This window comes from Dicentrarchus labrax, unplaced genomic scaffold (genome assembly GCF_905237075.1).
Source record: "Dicentrarchus labrax unplaced genomic scaffold, dlabrax2021, whole genome shotgun sequence".
In the NCBI taxonomy this organism is placed as follows: domain Eukaryota; kingdom Metazoa; phylum Chordata; class Actinopteri; family Moronidae; genus Dicentrarchus; species Dicentrarchus labrax.
The window spans coordinates 8471485-8489320 of NW_026136706.1; the positions used below are offsets into that span (position 1 = coordinate 8471485).

Genomic DNA, 17836 nt, shown 5'->3' on the forward strand with positions numbered 1-17836 from the left:
CAAGTTTCAGGGTTCCTACTTAGTTGAGGTTGTGGAAATTTAAATGTAATCAGAAAGACAAATAAATTTTTAAAGCAACTACAGATCAAGATTTTTTAAGACGCTGGAGAACATGTTCTGTTCTTGTTTAGTGAGCAGCCAGGTCTGCCAGCTGCAAAAGAGATTATTTTTTAAGCTAGGAAGTCTTTTCAGAACTGTACCGGCAAATATTTATGATGCAGAAGTGTCCTTAGTGTCCAACCACAACCTCTGACTTACTTCTGTCCCCCAAAATCAAGAAACATTGCATAATTTCATATCCATTCCTGCATTTTGCCTTAATAATTAATAGTTTCAGTATCAATACCAAGACAACACTTAACCTTACAATAACTTTGCCTAAAAAAAAAAAAAGATGATTGAAAAAAAAAATAGAAAGTGAAGCAGCAGAGAGAATTTGTCAATATCCTCTTTAACATTATGTGTCTTTGCATTTGCTCGTCAGGAACTCGCTGTTTGTACAAGAGGGCACACGACTACGACCGTCATCCGTTGGTCACCTAGTGGATCACGTGATCCACGCTTCGCCGAGTCTGCCTGTCTTCTCCTCCAATCACAAGTCGGCATCGTCCACGCAGGCCAACAGCATCAGCTTGGACTCCACACCGTAAGTCTCACCCCTGCTGGGCGCTTGATGAAATTACGACTGATGGGGGGGAAAGAAATCTTTCTTTTCTCTCTCTGTCTCCTTGTTTTTGATGCACTCACTTTCTTTAATGCTGTTTCTCTTAGGGGGGAAAAAAACCTTTGACTTTCACTCTAAATTAACTCCCACATAAATACAGCACCCCTCCAAAACTGCCGCCCTTTAATTCTGAAGTTTAATTTTACTCATCAGTGTTAGTGCCACTCTGTCTGACTGTACTGCTGAGTTGACTGGTTTTTAAATGTCTGTCTGTGTCTGTGGCTTCTCCCAACAGTTCACACCCTCTCCCAGTGTCACTTAGTCGGCCTCATTGAGAATATGAACCCTTTGAAAAACAGCCTGTAAAATGTGTTTATAGAGGGTAGCAGGGCGGAGAGGTTGTACAAACGGGCTAAGCTAGAAATTAGTGTGTATGTGAGTCACACTATAAAATATCTGGCGACAAAGTTCCACATTTCTGTTTCAAGGCCTGAAAGCCTATGAGTAAAGTTTGTACAGCTGTCCATAATGGATTCTGAAAATGGAAAACACCAGTATTTGGAACCTCTTTCTTCAACACTGACATACCTCACCTTCTAATCCTCTGACAAACATTGACTCACAGTGTTGTCGCATGGCTTTCGGGAGTTTGGTATTTGATAGCTAATTGATCACACATTGCTCCATTGCTCACTCAATCAGCGATACTTGATGGAGGCTGTGTGAGCCTCTGTCTGAGATTGTGCAAATCTAACTGCAGTTATCAAAACCAGTTGTTCTCAATAAAAAAACAACAACCTTAAAGCCCGTAATAAATTCTCTGTTGGAGAATTTTTATATATTGAGTTAGAAATAAGCCCTGAGTATAAGATGCACACATGTTCTGTTGGCCTGGACCGGTTTGTGCTCAAGTGTGTGTGATTTGAATGAGGGAAAAGATGCATTGTGGATATGGCAGAGAGAGAGAGAGAGAGAGAGAGAGATGGGGGGGTTGGAACATTTCTCAGTTGGAAATCAGAGTGGTTAAGTAACATTACAGTGGTAGTTCCGCTGCCTACAAAGCTACACACACACACACACACACACATACAGACACACGCCAAGTCGTTGGCTCATCGCTCTGTTACAGAGCCAAAAGATGACATAATCACCTGCTCTTTCTTCCTCAGACAACACACACCTTATTCTTGTATATTATTTTATTGGCTTCATGTGGTTGATCCATATTAGTCATCCCCACAACAACACATCAATACCCACCTTAAGTACCCACTTTTCTGAAATCACATTTTATGCTTAAATAATCACCCCTAAAAAATTGTTAAATAATTTGGTTGGTGGTCCATTTTTGCAACATCTGTTCTCCGTCAGTTTGTTGACAGATGTTTGAATAACTACATTCAGCTTGTAGCACAAAAGCCATTCGCCATAATGTTAGAAGAAGTAAGATGAAACTGAGCTTTTTACATGATGTCTTAACTTGATATCTTTCTGTAAATAGAGTTCGACAAGTACTGTATTGCAGGCAGAGGAAACTTGGTGTGAATTCATTTTTTGCCAATTTCAGCATCCCAAGTTCCCCATCTCCCAGTTTTCTTGCAGATTTTTTTTTTCACTCTCTTAATTTGGAACCATGAAAAAAAAAAAAAAAAAGATGAGAAAAGAAACCTTTCAGAGCTGGGCCTTCCTAATCTCAAATATTCAGAAAATAGTTTGCTGGTTACCATTTCTAAAAGAAAATTATTGTCAAAAGAAAGAAACTCGCATTTTCTATCGTCTCTCTTAGCTTTGGTGGCTCCAGAATTTCCTCCTCCAATATTTTCAGGTCCATCACTTTACTCAGGCCCATAATCCAAATTTTCCCAATGCTCCTCCAAGATTTTCCTCCAATAAAAACTAAATTAGAATCTGCTTTTTCTCCCACAGGCCACAGTTATACACTGTCAGCTCCACACATGTAGCAATACAACAAAGCCATAACCCTTGGGACACACTCTCTATAATGTTCTGTATTTAGTTATGTAGAGTGAAAATTATCTGTTTAGCTAACCACGCCACATCACAGTGATAGTTTTTAAAATGCTGTGTCTTTATAACCCATGACAGTGTCAGGGAACAAAAAGGTGCAATTATACAATATACGGTACTATAACACAACATTGCATCCAACAGTGTGGTATGTTGTGATAAATTACTTTGTATGCTATAATCAGACACTTTTCTTCATAAATGCAAAGCAAAAGTTGCATTTGGAAATATAATTTTGTTTAAAAACTACTGGGTGTGCACTAAAAGTGTCTTTTGGTGGTGCAACATGGTGCTTTATAGCAGCTTGTTTTTAGTCTTCCCATGTACTCGCATGTGATTAGTCTGTCGCTATGCACACTCATTTAGTTCTGTCCTCCGTCAGGCTTTCAAACTTAAAAAGCAGGGCTTCGTTATGTCCTGTGTAGACAATCTCCCTATCCCAGGGCCTTGGCTAAGTTGTGGTGAGGTATGAAGATACTTCCATATCCATTTCCCTCGTCTGTGTCGTGTCGAGGAAATGCAGTCATGTAGGAGGATGTGCCGTCTTGGCTCATGCCTGCTGTGCACTGCCCTCCTTCTGAAAGCCTGACCTGGTTTTGACCCATAATAAATGTTAGTTTCAGTGTGTGTATTTAAGACACAAAGTGGCACCAGTAGCCGCAGCCAAAACAAAGGCAATGCTCTTTGACTGGTGCTCTCGCCCCTAAGGAGTGCCTGCACACAGCCTCACACACGCACACTAACGGACACAGACATGGAGTGAAATGACTGGCTTTTACCCCCCAGAGAGTGAGACATGGTGCTTCTGAAAGCCTTACCTGACTGGCCGTGTTGTTTCATCATACACACTGACTGCCTTTTATTGTCTGGATGATGGAGGGGAGTGTTTTCCTTCCTCTTGCAGCCCTTTTATTGAGGTTAATGCATTGTGACTAACACAGTGCTATTAAGCCTCTCTGTCTCTTGCAATCTCTTTCTCTTTCACTCCCCTGTTATCTGTTTTTCTCCATTCATCTGTTTTTCCTTTTCTACCAAAGCCCACCTCTTTAACAAACAGGACAATCTTCAGCTAGACCATTACTTGTGTCTTTTGCTTTGTGCCTTTGATGTCCCTCCATCTTTAAAAGGCCAGGTTGTTTCATCAGTAGTTATGCTGTTAAACAGCAAGATAGGGATTCATTTTGTAATTATGTACAATTGTAATGAGTAGTCATTTTTTTGTTCTTTACTGAATAAGTGTGATCATATAGAATAGTGGTAAAAAAGGGAATAAAAACCAGATTGCATGTGAAAAATACTTGTTTGCGTCAAAAACTAAACTCATTATTTCTGTCTCCTTCTCTCTGTCCCTCCCTCAGGTCTCCAGAGGGGCTAGACAGTCAACCTCCAGCTCTGCCCCCCAAGCAGCTGAGCAGAAAGACCTTGAGCCAGATCATCCAGGCCCACTCCCAGCAGAGCCTCCTGGATAACCACCTCAACGAGATGTATGATGTTCCTGTCAATGCTGACAAGACCACGGTCAGTATGGCAGCATGAAACAGTAGCAGTCATTTCACTGCATCATAAGTCTGCAGTAATTAATACTTAATTAACATTGAACAAAATCACATTGTGTGATATAACAAGTTCCGTATAGGACTGAAATGACGGAGAATTACCACATATATTCAGCTCTAAGAAATGTTTTCATGCCTTTTTTTAGCTTACTGTTTTGATTTTAAAGCCAGAACATGTACTGTATATAGTCTCAGCTGCAGTCATCAACATCCCGATAGGCAGCCAGTTCCAGCAAACACTCTAGTTTGTCTAGGTAAGGTTAGTGAATCTGTTACTTTACCGAGACAAAGTTAGTGCAGGGTTGGTGAACATAATTGAACATCCAGAATGCTAAAAGGAGAGTTAATATTGGCCCTCAATTTGTCAGGTTACAAATGATTATGCTGGTGTTGCTCTGTATTTGCTGGTGTGAGAGTAGGCATTTGTTTTATTGTCTGTGGGGGTGTCTGTCAGCTTCTTTTGATATTTTTCTCTGCCCACTTGTAGCCAAAAAATTAACTTTTGACACTGTAAATCCTGATGTTACATTGAAGATGTGTTTGTATTCCAGTCAAGTGCAAATTGAATGAAACAGTATAATGGAGTAACTTTTTGGCCAAACATTATCAACCAAGTCATAGCCAATATTCCTGTGCCCCAGAGGAGGGCGGTATGGAAGAGAGTAGTGTTTGAATTTCATATATTTGTGTTCAACTTTGCTGTTGCAGCTAAATGGAGTTGTCCCTCATGATAATTTGGTCCTAATCAAGATGAGACCTGATGAACACGGACGTTTCGGCTTCAATGTCAAGGTGAGAGTTGACGATAGTTGGGACAACTTTGTATATATAATAAATAATAAAGATATAATGTATCTTTTTATATATATTATCTTTCTTTTCCTTATTTTTTTATGCTAAGAAGTCAAAACCCTTTGAACAAATTGTCTTCATGCATCATGACAAATTCCATACTCTTTAAATATTAGCTCTTCCCCAGAAATGAAGGACATTTGTGGAAAGCTTTGTGTTGTTAACTGATGTGCGTTTGTGCATCTCCAGGGTGGAGCTGACCAGAAGATGCCCATCATTGTGTCTCGAGTGGCTCCAGGAACATCAGTAAGTCAGCAACCGCCCCATGCAGTCACTACATGACTATAACTACATTTTCTTTCAATAATAAAACAAATGCAGCCTCGCAAATAGCTGACTATTTTAGAAATGAAAGTTTCAAAATGATTTATCTCATCTTTCTCTGTCTTTCTGTCCGTCTTCAGGCTGACCTGTGTGTGCCTCGCCTTAACGAGGGGGACCAGGTGGTCTTAATTAATGGACGTGACATTTCTGACCACACCCATGATCAGGTTGTCATGTTCATCAAGGCCAGCTGTGAGAGCCACTCTGGCGAGCTCATCCTATTGGTCAGACCGAATGGTGAGTGGTTCCCATTGGTTGGAATGTACTGGGTCTACGTCACCTTTTATCTTTGACAAATACAAGAGATGGTCATTAAGGAACTGGAAAAACAAGACCGTGTACTTCAACACAATTACACTGACGTTGGACTGTATTAAAGTGTAATGTATTCTTGTTATTTTGTCCACCTCCTGTTTATTTTAGCTTTGATAAGAGACTAGAAATCTAGAAAACTGTCTCTTAGAAGAAGCTTTTCCTAATTTACAAACAAGTTACTACTAAGTAGTTTATAAAAAAGGTGATTTAATAACTTGGGTTGCTAAGGAATGTCTTAGATACTAAACACCTCATGTAAATCGGTTGCTAGGAGACATCTCTGCTGTCCAATCAAAAGCAATCACCAGTATGAACAGGAAGTCAGGAAGGAGGCCAAGCGATATATGAACCGATCTTAAATATAGGTGTGATCTTTTTTCAGTTACATTAGCTACATTACAGTTATAGCTAGCAGTTGCTGGGTGTATCTGTTTAGTAACAACTAATCTCTGTGTGAGAACTACTTTATGTGGTGTAACCTGTTTCAGTTTAGTGATGCATGAACGTCTACTTAGACGATAACAAGGCAAAGCGTAACACAGGGATAGCTGGTGCTGCCCACTCCTGAAGATTAACAGCTACGCAAATGGTCTCCAGTTTTCCTTCCTCTGGTCTTTTCTGGACTGCTCAGTCTCTCTCTTATAATTTGAACAGAGCTCTACTGTTTGAAGTTGTACAGTGAGCTTTCTGTACATCTCAGCTATATGTATATTCACCATGTAGAGAGATGGCAAAGCCTTCCCTGTAATCAGCATCAACAAAGTGGAGGGAAGCTTTTAAAGATGATGAAACATGGAAATTCTTGGTATTTTAACTGGGTCAAAAAGGGATTTATGCATTCTCTCCTCCCTTACATCAGAGCAGTGCATAAATGTATTGAATTCCTCTCAGTGGTGTAGTGCATTGGTTATTGCATGTTTTCTTTCTTCATTATTTACTTAAAGATAAATCAACTACTCCCATAGCCTACATAAACAGCTGTGTGTATATAAACTCCTGAAATATTTCCTCCCTGTCCCATCCAGCCATCTACGACGTGGTGGAGGAGAAGGCGGACTCGGAGCCAGATTTTCAGTACATCCCTGAGAAGTCCCCTCAGGACCCCGCCCAGCTAGACCAGCATGCTTTGAGGGACTCCATGGTCACACTGAAGGAAGGCCTGTGCAGTGGAGCCATACTGGCACAGTTTGATGTGAGGAGGAATAGAAACAAACACACACATGAACAGACACTGTCCATATATGCTCATGTTGTTGGTTAGAATCAGAAATTTGATTGATTGATGGGAGCATTTGTCACACATTTCTTTCCTCGTTCACATTCCTATAACTTCCTGTCCTTTGTCGTAATCACTTAACAGTTTCCTGTTTAAAGTCTGGGTGTTGTGCTTTCACTGAAGAGGAATGTTAACTACAAACACACACACACACACACACACAGGGACATAAATGCACAAAAAGTCACAGCATGAAAGCACTCATGCACACAAACATACGTAATGTTTTTGAGTGTGTTTGTTAAAGCAGCAACAAGGAAATTTAATTTAGTTGTTGTAGTATTTCTACCACCTAATTTCATTGATTTCAAGGGGAATCTGACCCAATGGCAGGCATTAAGAATAACTATAGAACAGCCTGTAGTATATAGTATAGTCTTCTGTCTGATGGTCTTTATGGTCTTTATGTAGGTCATAGAGGCATCGGTATTAAACTGACTCTTTCATAACTCTTTGTAGTAGGTTTAATTACTTTCACACATTTGAAACATTTGCATATTTACATACACAAACAGGCTAAATAAATACTTGGTGTTTACTGATCGTCTTCCTTCTGCCACATTTTTAATATTAAATTTCTGTTCCTTTTTTTTTTTTTTTTTTTACAGCAACTGTACAGGAAGAGGCCGGGGATGACCATGCTGTGTGCCAAATTACCTCAGAACGTTTCCAAAAATCGCTACAGAGACATCTCTCCTTGTACGTGACTGCACACGGTTGTCTATTTCTGTTGGCTTGTGTGTTCAAATATGTGCCGACGTTAACCTTTTGTTCCTTCCTTCACACACGCTCTCTTTTCCACCTGATTTTTTTTTCCCCCTCTTGAAATCTTTCCTTTCTTCCTTTGTCAACATTTCTCTTCCTTTGCCATCTTTCTCTCTATGTAATCTTACCTCCTTTTGTTGTCTTTTTTGTCTCCTTCCGCAGATGATGCCACGCGGGTCATTCTGAAAAGCACAGATGACTACATCAATGCAAATTACATCAATGTGAGTTTGTTCTTTCATTTTTCTCTTTTATTCCTCCATCAATATCTCTGTGTTTTTCCTCGTTGAGGCGTGGTGGGTGGTCTGTTTTGTTAGCCACCAGAAACACATGTTGAAACACCACGGTGGCCATACTGGTGAATGAATTAACCACATCAGCTTTACAAGCAAATGACATCTTGAGTTAATGTTTTGCATTCTTTTGAGTCACCAAGTTGAGCTGAATACTAGTTCAGCCTGCTTTTGGATGTGTAGAGGGTGTTTCTTTTTTTAATAATTTAAGGCATTTTCCGACATCTGTAACATGATGCTTCTTCTATCTGTTAAAGTGAGTCCTTTTTAGAATTCAAACTTGGGTCTTTGCTATGTAAATACCCTGTGCTGGCTGTATTGAACATTACACATAAAAAAAAAAAAAAAAAAAAGGATTGATAGTTGAATGATTGTTTCTCTCTACGGCTAAAGTAATGATTATTGTGAGCGCGAAGGACAATCGCCCCCGCGTCTCACTCATCTAATCAGCACTTTACATCCACTAATACAGTTTCTCATGAAGTGATCATTTATTTGATAGTATACATCCTGCTGCCTTTTGTCAATCTGATGTTACCCAGGCAAAGCTAAAAATGACCTTCAGTCTCATTTAATTTCTGTGTGCTTTTGTATGTGAAATGTTTAGAGATTCATCCCATAAGCTGTTGGCATTGCTGGAAATTCAGAGAGATTGATGCTCTGGTGGTCAAAGTAGTTTGTGAAGCACATTTATTAGACTGATGTGACATTAGAAGAAGCTCCTCGACAACCTAAAGATAGCAGTGCTTTTAAGAAGCTGGAACAAGATGCACAATCAATATATTGCTCTGTTTATTTAACCTTGTACTTCTGTATTGTTGGCGTCTTCGTGACGCCATTCAATTCTGAATTGAATGTTACAATAACGTTACTATGTCCGACCTTGTATGTGAACCTGCAAACATTTAGCTCTCTGCAGAGCTGAGAACACACAAAGCACACTTTCTTAAAATGAAAAAGGAGAAAAAGCTGTAAAGTGCAGTCCTTGCAACCTAATGTATCTGTATCTCAATCTCTGTGTGTCTCTCTGTCTCTGTAGATGGAGATTCCAGCCTCCAGTCTGATCAACCGCTACATAGCATGCCAGGGCCCGCTGCCCAACACCTGCCCCGACTTCTGGCAAATGACATGGGAGCAGGGCTCATCTATGGTGGTCATGCTGACTACACAAGTCGAAAGGGGGCGGGTATGTACAAATAATTCTTCAAAGACAAAGACAGCAGCATGTTCAGAAGTTTTCACTGTTAATGTTTCCATTCAGAAAAAACTTTACTGTACATGTGGAATTGGTTAGATCCAACTATAAACTCAGACATTAGGAGAGTGCGAGTGAGGTTGTTTAGTGCCAATATAATGTCTATGTATCATTAAATGCATGTCTAAGTGAGACACTTCAAATTATTTTATTATTTACTGCAAAAAGGAGTTTCTGCAGCTTGTTTATTTGAGCATTATTTATAAAATACACAAAGTGAGTAAAAGTTGTTTTACCCTGAACACAATGGAACTAAAACTCCTTTAGTCATCAAACCAGGTGTGAATTTAAAAAACAAAAACAAAAATGTGCACATGCAAATTTTTCTTTTAAAATTAGAAAGAATTATTGTGTAGTTGTGTTAACAATTGATCACATGTACCATCTTTCATTATTCCAGATGGACTGAATGCATTGTATATGCAATATATTTGTGTGTTGAACATAATAGCAAACATGCTTACAGATGGCTAGTTTAAAAGGTGAAATATGCCACTGGCCTGACCTTTGACCCCCTGAGCTGAGAATAACAGTCGTGACCTGTTAAGTAAATTAGACGGAATACTTTGTGTGTGTTTGTAGGTCAAGTGTCACCAGTACTGGCCCAATCCAGACAGCAGCGCCACCTACGGAGACTTTACAGTAACGTGCCACAATGAAGAGGGCAACTCTGCCTTCCTGGTCCGGGAGATGACTCTAGTGCACACACCGGTAAATACACACGCAAACACACACTTAAAATAGAAAGGGGAAAAAAAGGGGGGCGGGGGGCGAACGGGAGAAGGGAAATTGGGAAGAAGGGAGTGAAGGTGAAGCAAATATAGAAGAGGAGGTTAGGGAGGAGGGCGAAGGCAACGCAGAGAGAGACGCTGGGTCCAATCAAAGAGAGGGACCAAGCGTCTCAGGAAAGGATGAGCCGCTGAGGACCCCGAGGAGGTGTGTTGCCATAGTGACCAGTGTGGGCTGTTCTTTTTCTGGCTCCCGCTTGCTGCATGCGGGCCACGTTTTGGGATCTGGTTACCATGACAACCCCAACCACCCCAGTCAGTCACATTGCTGAAATAGAGAGAGCGAGAACAGAGGAACCAAACAGAGGAAGAGAGGAGCAGAGAGTGGGACGATGATAGTTTTATAAAAAAGGGAGAATGTAAGTTAGTTTTATTTTGATGTTGAAGCCTTTTGAAGCTCACAGTTAAACTTGAAACGCGTTATGGTGAACTTTTATCTCATTCCTCTATAAACTTAAAGACGTTTGAGATGTTTTCGGATGCAGAATGGTGCGATATCGTTGTTTTTTTTCTTTCCCTGTAATATATGTAAAAGGGCATCTACCATGCTGGCATTGAGGACAAAAATCGAATTGAAAATTAACTTTTAATGGAGGATCAAATGTTCCTGCTGTTTCCTCGCCATTTCCTGCTGCCTGTGTTTTCCTGATTACTTCTCTGTGTGTTGCCCGTGTATCGTGGCCTTTTAAGATATATGGCTGTAGGAGGAGGCAATTAGCATTCTCCTCTGCCTGTGATTGTTGCCATGGAGATAGATGTGTTACCATGGCGATGCGGCGAGGCAATATTAAAGAGGAACACAAGGGTTCTGCGTTGCACATGAAACAGTGGTCAGTAGTTATCTGCTGTAGCTGCTGTGTGTGTGTAAGACATCATTATTGTGTCCCTGTTGGGTTTAGATCTTTTTTTATTTTATTTATAGTTTGATTGCAGCAACATAAAATGTACATTGTAGTTGTAGAGCCGCAGAAAATGTTGTCATCAGTACCTGGTGTTTCATAAAACGGGAAAGAACAACGTGAATCACCAAGTGGTCCAGCAGAGTGGAAAAAATAAAGCCAGTTTGTTATTCACACTACCCGTTTCATAACATTTTTGAAGGCCATAATTACACAAACAGGGCGGCTGTGCAGTCTCCCCCTAGGACACAGAGCTCAATGAAACATGCTAGGAGGTTGCCCACATGAAATACAAGAACCTGCATTGAACCAGTTCTGAGTGTGAGTGATATCTGAGAACAATTAATCACTCAGGAAGCTCGGGTCTTGACTGAGGCGATAGTGAATGCTCTCAGTTCATTTCCGAGGCCTCTCATAATAAAGAAGCTTTCCTGGAAGACATGAAAATATAATATAAAGTCATTTCCTATCTCCTTTTCCTTCTGTGTGTGTGTGTGTGTGTGTGTGTGTTCAGAGTGAGCAGCAGAGAGAGCTTACCCAGATCCAGTACCTAGCTTGGCCGGACCACGGCGTCCCTGATGACTCCACTGATTTCCTGGACTTTGTGGCTCTGGTACGGACCAAACGGGCCGGACAGGACCAGCCGATGGTGGTACACTGCAGGTACAGTAGTTCTTTGTGTGAATTATTTGTAGTAGGCCTGTTGCAATAACTGCAATAATGAAGTACAAGCTACTGACGAGCCAACCACGGGGGATTACAAGCCACCACCACAACCACATGTGACCTCAAATGATCACGTCATGTTCAGTATTAAGTATTAAGCGTCCCGTAGTGGCCTGGCTGGAGAGACTCACTCACAGTAGAAGCGCCGTCTGAAATGTAGTATCAGCTACTCAGTATCCCCCAATTCACAACCCAGGATTACAGTACCACACAGGAACATAGCTCCCACCTCACTCCTGACTGGAAACACCAGTCTTTTAGTAGAAAAAGCTGACCGGTCTCTTAAATATCCCAATCTGTCACGGTTGTGTATTTGCGTTCCATGGCTAGCTGGGGTTCTCTGGCGATTTTAATTCTGCTTAAAGTCGGCAGTTAACAGGGTCACAGATCCAGGAGGCAGGAGGAGGGAGATTGCAGGTGATTAGGTATTGAAATGAACCTCCTTAAAAAGTCATTAGCAAACATTAAACAACAACATAAATGGCGGTAATACCACATACTGTGCTGCTGAGCCACCTTGAATCACTGCAACAGCCCTAATTTTGTAGTGGTGAATCCATAATCAGCTGATTTGTGTGTTTAATGATTTCAACTCTAATCTTTGTCGTTCGTCTTTTCTTCCAGTGCGGGGATTGGTCGGACAGGGGTTCTGATCACCATGGAGACAGCATTGTGTCTAATGGAGTGCGGCCAGCCAGTGTATCCTCTAGATATCGTCAGGACCATGAGAGACCAGAGGGCCATGATGATCCAAACACCTGTATGTATACGCATCGATATGTCTGTCCAGCTGCCCCCAGGCTCTTTAAACCATCCGCTAAAACATCTCTCTCTCTCTCCGTCTCTCCATCAGAGCCAGTACCGCTTTGTATGTGAGGCCATCCTGAGAGTCTATGAGGAGGGCCTGGTCAAACCACTCAAGACCGCTGTCTACCATCCGAGGGAAAAGGTGGACGAGGAGAGGGACGACGAGAAGAAAGAGCAGCAGAAAGCAGGCGAAGGAGAAGAGACGGCAGCGACGGAGGAAGGGGAGGCGGCAGTGGTGGAGTTGCTGGAAGGAGGTCTGGATGAAGAGGACGACGACGACGAAGAGGTGGAAGTGCTGGATGTGGGAGAAGTGACGGAAGAGGGGGAGGACGAGGAGGACGAAGAGGAGGAGGAAGCGGAGGAGCCGAGCGTCGCAAGCGCCACCAGCGTGACCAGTGAGACCAGCGTGAACCCTGAACCTGAATCCGCTAACCCGTGACTTTTGACGGGTCATCAGGGGTCACCAGGAGGAGGCCAGGTGGCCGGAGAACAGAACAAAAGCACTGTTGCACTTTATGCTGACAAAAACCGGAAAAAAGACAAAACAAACGAACAAACGTGAAAATCATGGACAAGCTAGAATAAAAAAAGAAACCCAGCTGTGTTGAATAGGTACCATTAGGGGATATTGTATGTTCAGGGGAAAGAAAAAAAGTATTCAAAGAATGAAAAGATGAAAGTACGAGAGAATAAAATGTGGATGGGGAATTGCTGTAGTGCCATAAGTATGAAGGGGAAGGGCTGCCCCCCTTGATGGAAAGCTTTTTCCCCCCGTTTTATTTCCCCCAAAGGGTCGCCCTGTCCCCTTCTGAGCGAGTCTGCCAGACGGACCTGCCTTTTTTTAGTGTCCTTTTAGCTGATAAAGAGATATACCTTATCTTTTGTTCCTCAGAAAGAGTATTTATTGTGTTTTAGTTTGTGTCAAACCCTGTCCACTGAACAAAAAAAAAAAACTTGTATGTTTGTTTGTATGAATCTAGAGCTTCATGCTTTCCTGATTAAATCTTAGGTAGTTAAGTAGTGCGATTCCTCTTCTTCTAACTACTTCTTAATTTCTTCTGCTTTTTGTGGAAAAAAAACAGTGATTTAATTTATTGTACTTGGTTTTTATCTTTCTCAGCTTTCTTGTCTAAGTTTCTGACAGCACAGACTGACAGATGGACAGCTGAAAGCGCTTTGTGTCTCACCTCTTGTTCAATGCTGTGGCAAGTTTTTATTCTTTATCCTGCTTTGTGCTGTGTTTGTGAGCTTACAGACACACACGCTCTGAGGCGGCCATCGTTTGGCATGGTGAAGAACATAACTGGTTTACAATCCTCAGGGCCTGTGTTTACTGGGCACCTCTCTTTCACTTGGTCACGGCGGCTACTGTTGCTCTACGACTACAGACCTCTCACTGTCAGATGTAATGAGAAAACAGATTAACGTCACATCGCATTATTAATTCAACACCAGAAAATTTAAGAGTGTCGTAAAGAGGGGCCCCAGTTGACACACGGCCTCTCTGAGTTACAATCTAAAACCGTTTCCCAGCCGCCGTGGCTGATAAAAAGCTAAGAAACAAGGCTGAGGTTAGTTCATTTTTTTTCTTCAAATTCATATGCAGTCAATTTAATAGTTAAGTCAAACCTACAGGTCACTTGCAACTGACGAAGTGGGCAGCAAGGGTCCCTGCTGAAGTGTCCTTGAGCCAGACACTGACAATAAAGCCCCGCTGCATGTGAAGCTCAGAGGCTTCCCTCCGATTGGTTTCCCCCAGAGAGAGGAGAACTTTGTGCAACCCAAACGTGTCTTGCTCGTCTTTGACACAAGTCAAATAGTGGTCAAAGGTAGGTCATTAAAGTGGTTGAAAACTGCTAGACTTTTTATGCAATCAGTATTTGCCCCCTCCCTCACCCACCCAAGGTTTCACACGCTATAAAGTGCTTGCTGAATTGACAGTGAACTGATCTCAGCCTCAGTGTGAATGGTAAAAACATGACTTTAAAGGCTCCCTCCACTGACCTCCTCACATTTGAATTCTGTAAACATGAGAAAACCCAGATCTTTTGCACACATTTGCATTTGAGACTTATTATCATTTGTCGCTGTGTGTGAGCAACCGCATGGCCCAGCATTAAACTCAGTAAGACTAATTGTCATAAATTTCCTCACTAAATCCTTTTTTTTAATATATATATATATATATAAAAGGGGGTTCAGAGGTCATTGGAGGGGCTTTAAACCAACCTTTGCTGTTCAGTTTTTTTTCTAAATCTGCCTGATTGTCTGCCAGAGAACACTTTGATAGTTCAAAGAGGCAGCACAAACAGAACATTCACCCAATACTTTAACCTTTTCTTTTTAATTGATCTTGATCTTTCCCAATGGTACTATTTTAATTTTAAGGCACATGTTGTTTTTTAAGCCAAGATGATGTGTTAATGAGTGATAAGTGACGACTTGTATTTTTGAATTCACAAAACCCAGCATCAAGTTGCTTGTTGAGTCCTTTTTTTTTTTTTTTTTGTCTCAGTGCAGGTTAAGCTGCCATTGTTCTTTACAAAGCAGCGTGGAATGAAGTGTAGCCTCTTCATAATTTGAGATATTTTTCTTATCGGCTGCTTCAGTACCTGCTGTCATTGGCTCCTTCCATGGATTCTGCTGGAAAAAAACCTACTGCTGTGAGTGTGTGAGAGTGTGCGCGTGTGTGTGTGTGTACTCAGATTTCAGTCTTTATCTCTCACTGTACCTCTCCCTCCTCCATTTCTAACATAGTTGGTTAGCTGTCTGGTCTAAGCCTGCTTGTCCGTTAACTGGAATGAAAAGGTTGTGCCCGTAAAAAGCCACAAACCTAATCTAACCCCCGATCTCAAGTTTTTTTCTGAAGAAACGCAGATAGAGCCTCCTTGGAGAGTAAACTTTTAGTCTGAATCTTTCCCTGTGAAACATTTCAAACCATGCTTATACCTCCCTTTCAAACAGCTGAATCATACTTTTTTTTTTTTTTACACATGGGGAGGTGGCTCAAGAAGAGTCTAGAAACAGCTTTTCCTCTTCACTATTTTTTTTATTTTTTTATTTCTCCTGTAGTGCGGCCCTCTCCCAAAAATCTGCCTAAATCCTTCTCTCAGGCAACATCAGTCATTTCAGCAGAGCCCACGCAACATTCACTATCCATTCTTCTCATTGTTCTTCCCCAGATGCCTCTCTTTTGGATCATTATACATGGATCCCACTCTCTCTGCATGGCCTCAAGGCAAATGACACATCTGAGCAGAATACCATGGGTACAGTAGCGCAGTATCAAGCTTGTTTTCCACACAGGGACAAAGTGAAGCTAGCCAGCGAATAGCTGACCGAATAACTGGTTTCAGATTTTTATTGATTTTTTATTGACAGTTGCACATTCATTGCAGACGCTGCATGTATGAGCTTATAATCAAAAGAACAAAGACACCATTCAGCCCCCACTGGCTTCTTATATCATCAGTTTTTTTTTTTTTTTTTTGTATCCAGCAGCAGGGCCGACCAAATGAAATTACCACCAAATCAAAATTAATTAACGCTGAAGCCCTCCTGATAAAGTGGCATCAATGACAAGTTCACAAAGCCTTGGCAATTTCCAACAGGAAGATTAAAAAACAAAACAAAAAAACATCGGCCATGCAGTGAAAAGTTAATAATTGATAAATCCAGGCCGCCAGAGTTTCCAACTGCACAAAATGTCCAGCAATGAGCTGTCTGTGTTGAAAGTGTTTTTGTTGTTGACACATAATTGGTACTGTCTGTGCGTTTAGGGTACTGATCAAAGGTAGTTTGGAGGGGACCAGACACAGGGGGAGGGCCCGGGTTTAGTTGTATTTTTGTAAAGATGAAAACAGCTCTAGTTGGGTAGGGAAAGGACAGCACTTTGTAGAAGGCTGAGTGGCAGGTAGTGCTACTGACAAAAAAAAGTTTTAAAAAAAGTTGGAGACATAAAGCATTGTTAAAATAAGTTCTTTTTTTTTTTTTAATTTGTCATTTTTATTTTGTTTGAAAATAAGACCAGTAGGGAACAAGAAAAAAAGAAAAGAACTCCTAACTACACAGTGCCACTTGTTAATTTTGTGTAAATAATACTAGACCATGTAAATACAATGTTGTATATGAAAAAAAATCTTTAAAATAAAAGGGAAAATCATTTGTGAGCAGAAACATTTTGTTTTTATTTTGGTTTTTTTTGTTTATTTTCTCCTTTTTGAATGATTCAAATGTGACACAAATGGTGTGTATTTCAAGACTGCTATTTCAAAAAAAATTTGTTTTATTTGAATCGTAATCTATAACAGCGAGTGTATATATAATGAAACACAAAATAATGAGAAATGTTTTACCGTATTATACCCTTGGTTAACTCCTACCTGTGTTATAAAAACCTTTGTCCTCAGTTGCTTGTTTCTTTCTGGTATCATGGTTTTATGGTGCTTGGACATGTCTAATAAGCTTGATTGTGAACAATTAAAGCTTGTCTGTCAAAGCATGGAGACGTGGCTTCAGATCACCTTGCTTTCCCACACTGTAAAAGTGAGGTTGGGCAATGTAAGGTCGCACCAGTGCCGAAGACTTTGACCAGAGTCACTTATTTAGATTTTTTTTATTTATTTATTGATTTAATACTAGAGTGAAGCCATTAGTCACATAAGTTAGCCAAACTGCTAGATCTCTGTAATTTCAGTCTTCAATGAAAATAAGACTGAGAAGGTTTTCAAAGAAGGAGGAAATAACTTTTTTTAAGGGGGTTTTCTAAAGAAACAAACCACTGAACAGCTTCCCTGCTGCCATGAAGTAAGCCAACCTTAAAGATGTATAAGTCAGATGATTTGATATAATTAGGTAATTTGTATCTAGCTATCTTGTTTTATAATGATATTATCGAGCCAAAGGCCACAGTGGGAGCTATTACTGTGGATTAAAGCTCCAAAGCACACAGTTTTACCACCGGTGCAAATGCAGCATTAAAAAAAGATTTAGATGTTACAAGTGATTTATAGACATTCGTCATAGTTTCTGAGGTATATCAGTATATTAAAGGCCTACATTAATTCAAGGAGGCCTACCTAAATGTACAGCTGGATCATATATCAGCATATGATAGGCTTACTGCATTAGGATGATATTGCTAGTACTGTGGGGCAGAGCATAGGTGCATTTTGTAGTATACAGTAGAACTAGTTAAAGGCCGCCCTTTGTATCTGCCACTGTGCCATCCACATACATGTTAGTGATTATTCTGTTCTCAGTGCTGACAATAAAGAATCAGATTTGGG

General features: G+C 40.8%; 1 protein-coding gene across 2 annotated transcripts in view; it reads left to right on the forward strand.

Moving 5' to 3' along the window:
- ptpn4a (protein tyrosine phosphatase non-receptor type 4a) overlaps window positions 1-16956 on the forward strand; it is a 68322-nt gene extending 51366 nt beyond the window's left edge. For both annotated transcript variants that reach the window (XM_051404695.1, XM_051404696.1), the window contains exons 15-27: window positions 485-646; window positions 4051-4210; window positions 4957-5040; window positions 5290-5346; window positions 5505-5661; window positions 6765-6931; window positions 7624-7714; window positions 7943-8004; window positions 9113-9259; window positions 9911-10039; window positions 11530-11678; window positions 12366-12501; window positions 12595-16956. In XM_051404695.1, the coding sequence (XP_051260655.1) occupies window positions 485-646; window positions 4051-4210; window positions 4957-5040; window positions 5290-5346; window positions 5505-5661; window positions 6765-6931; window positions 7624-7714; window positions 7943-8004; window positions 9113-9259; window positions 9911-10039; window positions 11530-11678; window positions 12366-12501; window positions 12595-12987 (1894 nt within the window). In that variant the 3' untranslated portion in view covers window positions 12988-16956. The remainder of the gene's footprint in view (window positions 1-484; window positions 647-4050; window positions 4211-4956; window positions 5041-5289; window positions 5347-5504; window positions 5662-6764; window positions 6932-7623; window positions 7715-7942; window positions 8005-9112; window positions 9260-9910; window positions 10040-11529; window positions 11679-12365; window positions 12502-12594) is intronic.
- The last annotated feature ends 880 nt before the right edge of the window (window positions 16957-17836 follow it).